Genomic DNA, 15,562 nt, shown 5'->3' with positions numbered 1-15,562 from the left:
GGAGAGATCTGAAAATGCCTGTGCACCAATGCTCCCCATCCAACCTGATGGAGATTGAGAGGTCCTCAATGAGTAGAAAAGAATGAGAGACATTGCCCAAAAATAGGTGTGCCAAGCTTGTAGCATCATACTAAAAAAGACTTGAGACTGTAAGGCTCCATTCACACCTAGGCGTTTTGACGCCCAACGCTATTGCAGCCTGAAATACGCTGGAGGGGTGATTAAACATTGTCGGCTATGGAGATGGTTCACATCTCCATGCCGAACGCCGAAACGCTGTACCCCTGAAGCTCAAAACAAGTCCCGGACCCTTTTTTTCAGGCGGCTTCGGCATTCGGCCATAGCCGACAATGTGTAAATCACCCCTCCAGTGAAAACCGCGGTAAAAAACGCTGCGTTTTGTCGCGGCAAATCGCGGGACAAAATGCCGCAATTTGTCGCAGCAAATCGCGGTACAATACGCCGCGTTCAGGTGTGAATGGAGCCTTATTGATGCCAAAGGTGCTTCACCAAAGTATTGAGCAAAGGCTGTGAATACTTATGTAAATGGGATTTTTTTTTCTTTTTTTATTAATTTGCAAAGATTTTAAACTATTTTTTTTATGTTGTCATTATAGGGCATTGTTTGTAGAATATTGAGAAAAATAATGAATTGAATACATTTTGGAATAAGACTGTAACATAAATAAATGTGGAAAAAATGAAGAGCTGTGAATACTTTCCATTTGCACCGTATTTTATGCATATAGTATGTGAATATCTGAGGTTTAGATTTATTTTTTTCTCTTTGGTACATTCAGATTCCTGTGTTGTTCTTGGCATGTGTTTTTTTATGATTTTGATTGTTCTCAGGTTCTGGAGCTAAAATAACAGCTGTAAAAACGGCAGATTTTGTGAACGGTGATTATAGACAATGTCAATGCGATTTAAAGCAGTAAAAGAAATTGCTACTTTGCATCTGTCTACATTACTAAGATAGTGTGTCACACATGACAGGTTTGGTTTAAATCCATGCTCTCCTTTTTATCAGAAAAATATTTCCAAATCTAACATGCACATGAGAAAGATCTAGCAGGGCTTTGATAGATGTATTTTTTGTGCTTATGGCTAGTTTTATTTAGACTCAATAAGACTCACATTTTTTATTTTTTTATTTGTTGGCATAAATTCTCTCATTCAGGCTTTGAAGTGTACTGTCTCATCTTTATCCATAGTTTGCACAAATCTATTTTCCAAGCAGGATAAAATCAATTCACAGTGCATCCTAAGGAAGCAAATTAGAATAAATTAGTTCAAGGGCACTTAATATGACAGCCGATGAAGGAACAGAAAATAGTGATAATGATCATAATATAGCGATACCCTATAGAAGAAGATGTAGAGTCAACAGGTTCTTTCTCAAACTAGTGTAGAGGCAGGGAAACAGCTACAGTCCATTCACTGCGGCCCATTCAACGGCCCATTGAAAAGTCGTCCGAACGAACTTTCAAAAAACTAACATTCGGTCGTGAGCGCAAACGATATTCGGTCAGTGGACATAAACGATAAATCGGTCAGTGGACATAAATAAAAAAAATTTGGTTCGTTTTTTTACATATACCTAGTGCAGAAAGTTCGGACGGGAAACACATTAACCTTCCGATTTATCGTTCGTTCGGCAGAACATTTCCAAACTTGTCCTTCGTTTTTTTGGCTCAAAAACGTCCCAACGATTATCGATTTTGTGCCTATTAACTGTACGGAAAACAGACGAACTGTCTGAACGACCGATTTTCGCCCGATTTTTCGTAATAGTGTATGGCCAGCATTAACCACTTTATCCCGGAAGGTTTTACCCCCTTCATGGCCAGGCCACTTTTTGCGATACGGCACTGCGTTAATTTAACTGACAATTGCACCCCTTGCGGCCAGCGTAAATATGCGCCCAAGATACGAGGGCGTAGGAGACTTACGCCGGTCAGATGGAGCCAAAATTCAGGCGTATCTTATTTCAAGAATCAGGCGCAGAGATAAGACGGCGCTTACGCGGCGTATCAGAAGATACGTCGGCGTAAGTGCTTTCTGAATCCGGCTAAATAACTTTTTCGCAATCCAATCAATATACGCTTATTGGGATTTTTTTTACCAAAAATATGTAGCAGAATACATAGTGGCCTAAATTGATGAAAAAAATTGATATTACTGTTGTTATTCCATCCTCTGATACCACCACTTACATACACCAAACGTTGCTTCCCCTCCTGAAGGTACTAATGTTCACTATGTCATTTTGCTTTGAAATGCTATGCCTTATTTTTGTTTCCCCATTTCCTCCCCCCCCATGCACCCCCTCCCTTATCCATGTTAAAATGTTGCTTTTCTTTTTAGTTTGCAACTTAAAGGCTATTAAGATATATGTTATGTACATGCATCTCTTATTGTACTGTGAAAATCTCATAACATATTTTTTCAAAATAAATAACGTATTTATCGGTGTATAACACGCACCCCAGTTTTAGGAGGGAAGTTTAAGGAAAAAAAATGACATTTTAAATAAAGAACTTTGAAGAAAAATTTGGGTCAGAGCTCATTAATGCACCCTGCTCAGTGCCCATCTGCACCCTCTAAATTGCCCATCAATGCATCTTGCTCAGTGCTCACCTGCAGCCATTAAATTGCCCAACAATGCACCCTGCTCAGTGCCCATCTGCAGCCTATAAATTGACCAACAATGCAGCCTGTTCAGTGCCCATCTGCAGCCATTAAATTATCCAACAATGCAGCCTGTTCAGTGCCCATCTGCAGCCATTAAATTGCCCAACAATGCAGCTTTTTTAGTGCACATCTGCAGCCTCTAAATTGTCCATCAATGCACCCTGTTCAGTGTCCATCTGCAGCTATTAAATTGCCCAACAATGCACCCTGCTCAGTGCCCATCTGCAGCCTATAAATTGACCAACAATGCAGCCTGTTCAGCGCCCATCTGCAGCCTTTAAATTACCCAACAATGCAGCCTGTTCAGTGCCCATCTGCAGCCATTACATTGCCCAACCATACAGCCTGTTCAGTGCCCATCTACAGCCTATAAATTGACCAACAATGCAGCCTGTTTAGTGCCCATCTGCAGCCTCACCTTTCCCACAATTGCAGCCTTGCCAGTGTTGGATTATACCTGCTGTCTCTGAGGGAAGAGGAGGAGCGAGCGCCGCTGAATTACACAGAGCCACAATCTCCTGTGTACCCGGCACTCCATCACTCACAGCTGCGCTGGCCCTGCTCATATGATAGACAGAACAGTGGCCCAATGCGGGGCCAGGAGGCATGGCTATGCGTGACGAAGCGCCGGATACACAGGAGATCGCGGCTCTATGCAATTCCCTCAGAGAGAGCAGGGATCGGCATATAACACGCACCCACGACTTTCTCCTGATTTTAAGGGGAAAAAGTGCATGTTATACGCGATAAATACGGTAAATAAATTGAAAAAAATTTGATTAAAAAAAAAATCATTGGAGATTTTATATAGCAGAAACTAAAAAGTCTTGTTTTCTTTTTCAAAATTGTCATTTTTTTTTTTAACCACTTCCTTACTGGGCACTTAAACCCCCTTCCTGCCCAGAGGACTTTTTGCGATTCGACACTGCGTCGCTTTAACTGACAATTGCGCGGTCGTGTGACGTGACTCCCAAACAAAATTGACGTCCTTTTTTTCCCACAAATAGAGCTTTCTTTTGGTGGTATTTGATCACCTCTGCGGTTTTAATTTTTTGCGCTATAAACAAAAATAGAGCGACAATTTTGAAAAAAAATAAATACATTTTTACTTGTTGCTATAATAAATAGCTCAATTTTTTTTTACATTTTTTTTTTATCCTCAGTCTAGGCCGATACGTATTCTACATATTTTTAGTAAAAAAAAAAAAATCCTACAAAATAAGGGACAGAATTATTATTTTTTATTATTTTTTTAAAATATTTTTTTTAAATATGCACTAATTACTGTATAAATGTGACTGGCAGGGAAGGGGTTAACACTAGGGGGTGAGGAAGGGGTTAAATGTGTACCCTATATAGTGTTCTAACTGTGGGGGAAGGGAGGTGACTGGGGGAGGTGACCGATCTGTGTCCCTATGTACAAGAGACACAGATCGGTCTCCTCTATCCCTGACAGGACGCTGTCATTGTGAGATCCGGCAATGAGAAATGATCTCATATGTTTACATAAGAGATCATCTCTCATTGGCCGCACAGATCGCCTAGCAAACGGCCACTCCGATCACGGCGATCTGTGATTGGCTGTGTCCAGAAGTTCCCCGCCGCGCGCTCGGGAGCGCGCGTGGGGAACGCGGAAAGGGGCGGCCGTAAAAAGACGGCGCCCCAGAGAAGTAGAACCACCCTGCGGCCGTATATAGTCGTACGGTCGTCGGGAAGTGGTTAAAGCGCAAAAAACAAACAAACACAGAGGTGATCAAATAAAGCTTTATTTGGGGGGGAAAAAGGACATTAATTGTCTAGCTCGTTAATTTGGTTACAGCATCACACAACGCAATTGTTAGTTGAAATAACGCAGTGCTTTATTGCAAATAATGGATTGGTCAAGAAGGGGGGTGAATCTTCCAGAGGTCCAGTGGTTAAAAATGAGTTAAATAGCATTTTTAGTTTGTGGTGCTCAGATACAGTTCAGGGGTCTCAAACTGGCGGCCCTCCAGCTGTTTGCGAAACTACAAGTGCCAAGAGGCATTGCAAGGCTGACAGTTACAAGCATGACTCCCACAGGCAGAGACATGATGGGACTTGTAGGGCCGCCAGTTTGAGACCACTGGTTTAGATTGATTTTAAATACGTACATGTTATCAGCTGTGAGCCATCTCGCTTCCCCAATATGGTGACTTTGTACTTGCTGCACTGTGACTTTATTAATGTATGTTGGTTAAAAATACAATTTACATCAGAAACCCAACAAATTTTAAGGGTCTTTGTAAGAATTAATTATTGTTATTTTCTTCTAGATACTGGTTGACCAACAAGGTGCACATAAAACGACCTACAACGGGGATTCTAATGTACACATTGGCTACGCGGTTTTGCAACAGGATATACCTATACGGCTTCTGGCCTTTCTCCCGAGATCTCCACCAAAACCCTGTAAAGTATCACTACTACGACAGCCTAAAATATGGCTACACATCGCAAGCAGGACCACACACGATGCCGCTGGAATTTAAGGCTCTAAAAAACCTACATCTCCAGGGAGCTTTGAAACTTAATGTTGGAGAATGTGAATCAGCAACATAGCACCTTATGAAACATTATGCTTTCTTCAATAAGAACTGGTGGTACGAAGGATTATTTCAAAGACAATTGCCCTGATCAAACTAAATATGGAAAAGTATTATTGGGAGATGCGTGTAGACCAAAAGATAAAAAAAAAAAAGATAAAAAGAAACAATGGCTTGGTGAAGTGGACTGAACAAGAGAGCTAGACACATAGAGTTATGGATCTGTGTCCCTGGATAGCCTAGCACACGCAACTGTGATGATGTTCGCCTTCTTGCTACAAAGAGTAGTACTAGCAACACAACAACACAAACAAGCTAGAATGAATACGGTGCTATTATAAAAGTATAACAATATGAATTATATGAGCTGTTATGAGAATTAGACCAGAAAAGTTTTTATTATATTGGTTGATGATGTTATTTCTCAACTGAAAAAGATGAATGGAGACAATCATTTCATAGTAAATAAAAAGCTAACAGTATTAATGTCCATAAACATAAATATGTTGTTTTAGGCATACATTTGCATTGGAACAACACGTTTTTCCAAAAACATTTATTAATAGGTGCATTAGGCTACTTCCCATAAATAAAGCTAAGAAGGTGCAACCTTACTTCACTCTAACTTCAAACTTTTTTTTAATTGATTGACGTTCGTTAGATCTTGGGGCAGACTTGATGTAAATTGGGGCAGACTCAATGGACCACTTGGTCTTACTTCTGACGTTACTGTTTTATGTTTCTATGTTTCTAGAAGCAGAAAAGTTTCAGTAGGTCTCATGTAAAGTGGATATGCCTAGTAGAGTGGGGCGAGGCTTATGTTTAGGTCCCTAGAGGTGCAAGTTATATAGTTTTACTCTTTAAACTAAATTATGGTGAGCTCATATAGACCAGATGTCTCGAAATACTTTACCTACACTTAAGAGTAAGCCTCAAATGTTGCTTTTACTGCTTCTTTGGGCAAGCATTGGTTTGTGCCTATACATTTCAGCAGTTGATGTGTATCAAAGACGGTAACCAGAAGTGCAACTATGTATTTATATTTGAGATAGGGATTATACAGGATTTATGTGATGCGTAAGTTATATTACTGTATATAATTGGATAAGATGTTCACCAGTCAGGAAACAGTCCATATTCCATAATGCAGTTGTCACTCTTTTTTATAGGATAGGTCTTAGGTGATGGTCCTGTTCTTGTAGAACATGTTGCAGTGTCAGTAGAACTTTAGAATACTTTCTGGAGTGGAGCATACGTCAGAATATTAAAAGTGTGCCTGATTGCTGTGCAGTTTCAGATGTCCTGTGTATGGTATGGGGTCCAGTGTAGCCAAATAAAGTCAGTTCTAGATAATGTCTTATCACTGAGTTTGTAAGGATGTGTACAGCTTCTGTCTTTTTTCCCCAAATGGGACTGGCACTGGGTAGTTGTATCTACAATTTGACTGAGTCAGTTATATTATTGTGCAGATAAGTAAAAAAAAGGTGTTTTGATATGTGTGGTTCAAGGTTCTTTGTAGTCCAATAATATAATTATTCCTATAAAAATAAATCAGGCAAATGCACTGATATAATCTTTACATTTTCGCTCCCCAAGAGGAAATATTTTTGGTAATAGACATTTAAGCATTTGAAAATAAATTTTTCAGCTTAACACATGTGTTCTCTCAGGATCCCATCAGTGTTTGTACACTATTTTGCATTATCTAAACTCCGGGGAAAGAAGTATTAATTACCTGAGAAGTATAAAGATGGGTGCTGGGGGATATGAATCTTCAAGACTCCATCAATGTCCAACTTCCAATTTCATTACATCGCTAAAAGTGCCCCCCAAAAAATTCTGATGCTTTACTTTGAAGTATCCATGTGACTTATAAAACCATGAATGGAGCCAGAAACAATGACTATGAAAACAGAATGATAAACAAAAAATGTAGCGCTAACAAACTCAAAATTATATAGTACCAAGTGAGGTAACAACTCTCATAGTGTAAGAGCATAAAAAAAAAAAAAAAAAAAAAAAAAAAAAAAAAAACAATTAGCATGGATGAAAGTGACTAAAACAATGCTCAGTGTAAAACAAAAAATGAATGAAGTCTATGTTTGAAGATAAGTAGACGTCAGATGAAATAATTGATGCAGGAAAACAGGTGAGCTGCAATCCAGTGATTAAGATGCAACAGGTGTACAAGTTGTCTGTAGAACCCCGTGAGGATCACAATCACATCAAAGTATGAAATAGGTAAAACACTCTTACCAGATGGTGTTGGACTCTACTACCTTATAGCAAAGAGTCAGCCAAACATTGTGGTCTTTGAGAGCCGGGACCACTAGAAACCGGACTTGGATCATATGCAGGGCTGGAACTCCAATGGAATGGACAACAGGAACCCGCAGTACTTGAATGGTGTATTTGCGTCAATGCCACAGGCTCTGAATAGGATCTTTGGACCATCAATCAGGAGATGCAGGCAGAGGACGTGGCTAGAGCTCACAATGAAGCCATGCGGTGGATGGTATGAAAATGGAAAAGAAAAAGGAACTCCAATGGTGCAGGTCAATAAAAACCAATAGGTTTATTTGTAAAAGTCATAAAAATGACAAGGATAAAAGTGATCACGTACAGGGGTAGCAATGTGGGGTGCTCGATGGCAATACCCGACGCGTTTCGGCTCAGGGGCCCTGCCCCTGTTGAAGGCTTACTGAGCCGAAACGCGTCGGGTATTGCCATCGAGCACCCCACATTGCTACCCCTGTACGTGATCACTTTTATCCTTGTCATTTTTATGACTTTTACAAATAAACCTATTGGTTTTTATTGACCTGCACCATTGGAGTTCCTTTTTCTTTTCCATTTTCATACCATCCACCGCATGGCTTCATTGTGAGCTCTAGCCACGTCCTCTGCCTGCATCTCCTGATTGATGGTCCAAAGATCCTATTCAGAGCCTGTGGCATTGACGCAAATACACCATTCAAGTACTGCGGGTTCCTGTTGTCCATTCCATTGGAGTTCCAGCCCTGCATATGATCCAAGTCCGGTTTCTAGTGGTCCCGGCTCTCAAAGACCACAATGTTTGGCTGACTCTTTGCTATAAGGTAGTAGAGTCCAACACCATCTGGTAAGAGTGTTTTACCTATTTCATACTTTGATGTGATTGTGATCCTCACGGGGTTCTACAGACAACTTGTACACCTGTTGCATCTTAATCACTGGATTGCAGCTCACCTGTTTTCCTGCATCAATTATTTCATCTGACGTCTACTTATCTTCAAACATAGACTTCATTCATTTTTTGTTTTACACTGAGCATTGTTTTAGTCACTTTCATCCATGCTAATTGTTTTTTTTTTTTTTTTTTTTTTTTTTTTTTTTATGCTCTTACACTATGAGAGTTGTTACCTCACTTGGTACTATATAATTTTGAGTTTGTTAGCGCTACATTTTTTGTTTATTATTTTGCTGGCTTTGTTTGTTTGTATGTAGCAGCTTGTTACTTATTTTTATATTAGCGCAGTTTTTTCTTCAATTTATGAAAACAGAATGGTTGATGATGTTCCTCCAGTAGACATTGATTGGTCTAGATTGGCATTTTGTCAGCCATGGCTTCATGTTACAATAAATTTAAGACATGTGTAAAATATTCTTACTTTAAGAAGGTGTATTGTTTTTTTTTTTTGTATTAAAATTGGATGTGTGATTGTCCGAATTAATCCAAAGAGTAAGCCGGCTAAACAACACATAACACTGGCAGCATCTACATTATTTTTGCACTGTTAAAAAAGGTATGACTATAATTTAACACGCACTTTTTCCCCTTAAAAATAGGGAGAAAAAAATCACAGGTTCGTGATATACGTCGATAGTGTACCTCGAACTTGGAGGGGAGGGAGGGGGACGAGCACTGCCGGAATTCTCTGAGCTATCATCTCTTGTTTACTCGGCTCTCACGTCACACACACAGTCCCGCCACCCGACCAGTGTTTTATCAATCACAGGAGCTGGTCCAATGTCGATGGCGGAGGCGGGACTGTGTATGTGACTACTGATGCGACTGAGAGCCGAGTGAACAGAAGATGATGGCTTGGTGATTCCCTCACTGCACAAAAGATTGAGAGGCTGCAAACGGGCACATAGGCTTCATTTAAGCTGAATATGGGCACATAGGCTGCATTTAGGCTGGAGATGGGCAGATACATTGGGCTACATTTAGGCTGGAGATGGGCACATAGGCTTCATTTAGGCTGAATATGGACACATAGGCTTCATTTAAGCTGAATATGGGCACATAGGCTGCATTTGGGCTGGAGATGGGCAGATACAATAGGCTGCATTTAGGCTGGAGATGGGCACATAGGCTGCATTTAGGCTGGAGATGGGCACATGGGCTGCAGATGGACACAGATTAGGCTTCATTGAGGCTGCAGATGGACACTGATCATAAAATAAAATAAACTTTTTTTTCCTGAAACATATGTGGAAGAATACATATCGGCCCAAACTGAGGAAAAAAATTGTGGGATATTTATTTTAGCAAAAAGTAAAAGATATTGAGTTTTTTTAGGGCTGTGGAAATTAATTATGAATTCCTCGATTAATCTTTAATTTTTTTGATCGATTAAAATTCCTTTGATTGGCACTCACCTCTCCGCCGGCTTCCAGGGCCTTCAGGGAGTTCCGTCGGAGATCCGGTGATGTCACGGACACCAGCAGGGCTTGCCGTGTCCATCTGAAGGGCTCCTTTGCTGTGCCTTTATATCTGCATGACGGTGGGACCTTACTATTTGCCACACGCAAGGGCTGTTACACTTCCCTCAATCACTTCCCTCTATCAACCTGGGATTTTACAGCCATCCACTGGGAGGTGTGATATTTCCCTTCATGGGACATCTACATGCAGACGGACTGATGTTAACCCCTCCTCATCTGGATTCAGCAGTGGTATCATTGTACACATTTATATACCAGTATCATACTTAGCTCAATCTTTTTATGAATGCTTTTGCTACCGTTTGGTATTAATCGCACCATTTTTACAGTTTATGTAGCTACATCGACTTCATATCCAGTGCAATAATTATTTTGTTACCTACTTGAAGACTTTAAAAGTTTTAATACTATTCCCATCGAGCGCTGCCTTTGTGTGTTTTTTGTATCCTGCTATCCATTTTTCCAGTAGTTGGAAGCTGCACTGGGAATCAGCCTGCAAGGAGATCAGCTAAAAGTAGTTGGATCTGTATGTGCGTTTTAATTTTTTCGAAATTAGTCGATTAATCGATTAAAAAAAAAAACGATTAATCAAACACAAAAATTTTAATCAGCAATTTTTTTTCAAAATTGTTGCTGTTCTTTTGTAACAATAAAAACCGCAGAGGTGATCAAATACCACCAAAAGAAATCAGTATTTGTGGGGAAAAAAAGGACGCAAATGTTGTTTGGGCACAGTGTCGCATTACCGAACAATTGTGAATTAAAGCGACGCAGTGCCAAATTGTAAAGAGTGCTCTGGTCAGGAAGGGGGTAAAATCTTCCAGGGCTGAAGCGGTTAAAGGACTTTGCATTTATAAGTCTGTAACCTATCATATTGTGTGTTATGTTTGGCTTGCTGGCTGCAGAATGAGGGGTGTGATTTACAGTAGGTGTTTGTGATATTGTGCTTTTAGCACGACAGCGTCGCGCTGATTCTCGGCGACAGGGTGCCGAGATCTCGCCGGCATCTCACACTCACTGGAATAGTGACAGCACATTCCAGCAAGCGCGTCATAGAAGCGACGGGAGATCCGACTTGGATTCCCGCCAATTCTACACGTGTGCGGCGTGTTATGAATCCTGAGGGGGAAGTCCCCGCCGGATTTTAAATAAAAATCCGGCATGGGTCCCCCCCCTCAGGAGCATACCGGACCCTTAGGTCTGTTATGGGTTGTAAGGAGAGCCCCCCTACGCCGAAAAAAACGGCGTAGGGGGTCCCCCTACAATCCATACCAGACCCGTATCCAAAGCACGCTACCCGGCCAGCCAGGAAGGGAGTGGGGACGAGCGAGCGCCCCCCCCCCCCTCCTGAGCCGTACCAGGCTGCATGCCCTCAACATGGGGGGGTTGGGTGCTCTGGGGCGCACTGCGGCCCCCCCACCTCAGAGCACCCTGTCCCCATGTTGATGAGGACAGGGCCCCTTCCCGACAACCCTGGCCGTTGGTTGTCGGGGTATGCGGGCGGGAGGCTTATCGGAATCTGGGAGCCCCCTTTAATAAGGGGGCCCCCAGATACCGGCCCCCCACCCTAAGTGAATGAGTATGGGGTACATCGTACCCCTACCCATTCACCTGCAAGAAAAGTGGTAAAAACACAAATAAACCACACAGTGTATTAAAATATTTTATTTTTCTGCTCCGGAGGCCGCCCCCTGTCTTCTTTATTAGCTCTTTTACCAGGGGGGGCTTCTTCTTTGACGTCTTCGGGTGGGTGGGGGCCGCCGTCTGGTTCTCTTCCACCGCCGGGGGGGGATGGCTTTTAAAAAAGCCCCCACCCCCCCGGCGGGTTTCCTCCGGCGTCTTCGGCGGGGCTCTTCTTCTTCCGCTATCCCGACGGGTCTTCTCAACTCTCCGGGGTTCTCCTTCTGTCTTCGCCGCTCTCCGTTGTTGACTCGTCGCACCCCGGTTCTTCGTCTCGCAGTCCGGTCCCTTCTTCCGTGCTGTACGTCTTCTTCTGTGCTGTGAGTTCTTCTTCCGCGCTGTGACGTCATGTTCTTCACTTCTCTTCTTCTCCCCATGTTGACTCGCCGGTCCCACGTGGGTAGGTATCACATGGGTAGGTACAGAGCATGATGGGACTGCGAGGCCTATATAGGTCCGATGCAAGGCGCGCATCCGTCATTTCAGCGAGGAGGACCGGCGAGTCAACATGGGGAGAAGAAGAGAAGTGAAGAACATGACGTCACAGCGCGGAAGAAGACGTACAGCACGGAAGAAGGGACCGGACTGCGAGATGAAGAACCGGGGTGCGACGAGTCAACAACGGAGAGCGGCGAAGACAGAAGGAGAACCCCGGAGAGTTGAGAAGACCCGTCGGGATAGCGGAAGAAGAAGAGCCCCGCCGAAGACGCCGGAGGAAACCCGCCGGGGGGGTGGGGGCTTTTTTAAAAGCCATCCCCCCCGGCGGTGGAAGAGAACCAGACGGCGGCCCCCACCCACCCGAAGACGTCAAAGAAGAAGCCCCCCCTGGTAAAAGAGCTAATAAAGAAGACAGGGGGCGGCCTCCGGAGCAGAAAAATAAAATATTTTAATACACTGTGTGGTTTATTTGTGTTTTTACCACTTTTCTTGCAGGTGAATGGGTAGGGGTACGATGTACCCCATACTCATTCACTTAGGGTGGGGGGCCGGTATCTGGGGGCCCCCTTATTAAAGGGGGCTCCCAGATTCCGATAAGCCTCCCGCCCGCATACCCCGACAACCAACGGCCAGGGTTGTCGGGAAGGGGCCCTGTCCTCATCAACATGGGGACAGGGTGCTCTGAGGTGGGGGGGCCGCAGTGCGCCCCCCTGCCCCAGAGCACCCAACCCCCCCATGTTGAGGGCATGCAGCCTGGTACGGCTCAGGAGGGGGGGGGCGCTCGCTCGTCCCCACTCCCTTCCTGGCTGGCCGGGTAGCGTGCTTTGGATACGGGTCTGGTATGGATTGTAGGGGGACCCCCTACGCCGTTTTTTTCGGCGTAGGGGGGCGGGGGGGCCCCGCAGTGCGCCCCCCTGCCCCAGAGCACCCGACCCCCCCCATGTTGAGGGCATGCAGCCTGGTACGGCTCAGGAGGGGGGGGCGCTCGCTCGTCCTTTCCTGGCCGGCCGGGTAGCGTGCTTTGGATACGGGTCTGGTATGGATTGTAGGGGGACCCCCTACGCCGTTTTTTCGGCGTAGGGGGGCTCTCCTTACAACCCATAACAGACCTAAGGGCCCGGTATGCTCCTGAGGGGGGAACAAATGCCGGATTTTTATTTAAAATCCGGCGGGGACTTCCCCCTCAGGATTCATAACAAACGCCGCACACGTGTAGAATTGGCGGGAATCCAAGTCGGATCTCCCGTCGCTTCTATGACGGCTTTGTCTCTATCGCGGCAAGCCAGCTCGGCGCTGGCTTCCGCGATGGGGCTCGTAGGTGGTCAATCTCGCCGAGAAAGGGAGCGAGATTGACACAATATCGCGAGCACCTACTGTAGCCACTTTGCGATTCTTGGCGACAGGGAGAAGCCTCCAGGACATTAAGTTTACGACTGGGATCTCTCCCCAGGCTCTGGGAGTCATAATTCCTGACACTTGCTGTGCCATTATTCAAGTCCTGCAGAAGGACTATGTTCGGGTAAGTTATTTTCTTTAATATCACATTCTATCCACTTATTGTAATTTGCTGTGAATCTTTTTTTTGTGGCATGCTGAATATTTTTCTTGGCCTACATGCATATTTGCCTTCACTTACATCCCCAGCATGCTACCCTGGGCACATCTACACCTAGCATTTTAATTTTTTTTTCGCTTCCCTTAACAACCCTTATAAACCCTTATAAACCGTGTCACATTTGTATTGTTGTCCTCAAATTCCTGCAGCGTGCAAGAGATCCTTTTTTGGGGTACACAAACTCTTTAGTAACCCTCCCCTTCCCAAAATGCTTAATCACCTGATACAACTACTCTATTTGTTGACTTAGCAAAACATATATGCAGTATACCCCTTTTCTTTTTGTAATATTTCTGCCATTTTTGGAAATGTTAAATTATGCATGTTTAAATGTTATTTTTTTTTTGTATATATTATGTCACTTATTATCTGCCTACTGGGCTGCCAATAAAAAAAAACGGAGTGGCTTGCAAAATGAAACTTCATTTGTTCTCCATATTAGTCACATGGAAGTGGAGAGGGTTATTATCACTCCCCAAACTTTACCCATTCAACCTCATCTCCCTAACATTTTTGTAATGTGCCACCAGAGGGAGTGAGGAAGCATATTAAGTAGAAAATGTTAAATTTTTGGTCAACATACTGCTTTAAATGTTATATTGTTATCTTGCCCCTAGAATGTATGTGTCAAAATTGCTTGCAATTGTATGTGCATAAGTAGTAACTATTTTTTCTTTGCTTGACTGCACAGTTTCCTTCCAACCCTGAGCAATGGCAGGATGTTGCGGCCCAGTTTGCCAATCAGTGGAATTTTCCCAACTGTGGGGGTGCCATTGATGGCAAACATGTCAGGATTGTTCCTCCACCGGACTCTGGCTCTTATTATTTTAATTACAAGGGCTTTTGCAGCATAGTTCTGCTTGCTATTGTTTCAGCGAACTATGATTTTCTGTATGTGGATGTCGGTATGAATGGTCGCCATTCTGATGGAGGTGTCATGACACATACCGAGTTCTACCGGTGTCTCACGAATGGCACCTTAAGTTTGCCACCTGCGCAGGACAACGTGAAGGACCTCAACTTTGTCTTTGTGGCAGATGAGACCTTTGCTCTTGGGGAACATCTGTTGAAGCCCTTTCCGATGAGGAACCTCAAACCTGAGCAATGTTTCTTTAATTACAGACTCTCACGTGCCAGAAGGGTGGTTGAAAACGCCTTTGGGATTTTATCTAGTCGTTTTTGCCTTTTTCTTACTGCCATTAACTTGGCTGAATACAAGCTGAACCATGTGATGTTGTGCTGCTGCATCCTCCACAATTAATTACGGAGGAATGCTGCCAACTACATCGGCTCCGGGCATACTGATGACCCCTCAGGTGGACGGCCAGCTGAAGAGGCAGTGATGCCAACCCTGCAAATTGCTCGACCTGCTGTCTCCTCCCAAAATGCCCGTCTTGTGCATGAGCAGTATATGGAGTACTTTGTGGGTAGAGGGGCAGTGCCTTGGCAGCAAAATGTCCTGTAGAGTCTGTAGAATGTCTTATTTTTCTTATAAAACATTTTTATGGACCTACTGTTGTCTGTGTTTATTATTATTTTATCAAATGTCATTCTAATCATATTTGTCATTTTAACAATTTTTGCTAACCAAGCAGATGTGCAAATTTGCCTTTTAAATCTTGCATAGAGCTATGTAGAGTATTATTATGTGTTCTGGCTCTGCTACACCCCTTTTCTAATACACTGTCAATGTAACTACACCAAATTAGCAAACATACTGGTAGTAGTGATCATATAAATAAGAAGCCACACATTTTTGGAATCCAAAATAATTTTCCAGCACAATCAAATGTGCATTTTTTATTCTTTTCAAGAAATAAACATCGTTATTTGTGTATGAACACAATTATATTTTCCTTAT

The 15,562-nt window shown here is 43.3% G+C and overlaps 1 protein-coding gene across 2 annotated transcripts in view; it reads left to right on the top strand.

The window, feature by feature from the left end:
• Positions 1-15,562, top strand: part of ST8SIA2 (ST8 alpha-N-acetyl-neuraminide alpha-2,8-sialyltransferase 2) — a 510,945-nt gene that overhangs the window by 446,643 nt on the left and 48,740 nt on the right. Inside the window, exon 6 of one of the 2 annotated variants that reach the window (XM_040342363.1) lies at positions 4,989-6,618. The exons of the other annotated variant lie outside the window; for it this stretch is intronic. Coding sequence (XP_040198297.1) covers positions 4,989-5,274 — 286 coding nt within the window. The 3' untranslated portion in view covers positions 5,275-6,618. Of the gene's footprint in view, positions 1-4,988; positions 6,619-15,562 lie in introns of those variants that run through there. 2 annotated transcript variants of the gene reach the window in all.

The sequence above is a fragment of the Rana temporaria genome, chromosome 3, assembly GCF_905171775.1.
Source record: "Rana temporaria chromosome 3, aRanTem1.1, whole genome shotgun sequence".
Classification (NCBI taxonomy): domain Eukaryota; kingdom Metazoa; phylum Chordata; class Amphibia; order Anura; family Ranidae; genus Rana; species Rana temporaria.
The sequence above is the reverse complement of the archived record's forward strand: the minus strand, read 5'-3'. Positions and strand labels throughout refer to the sequence as shown.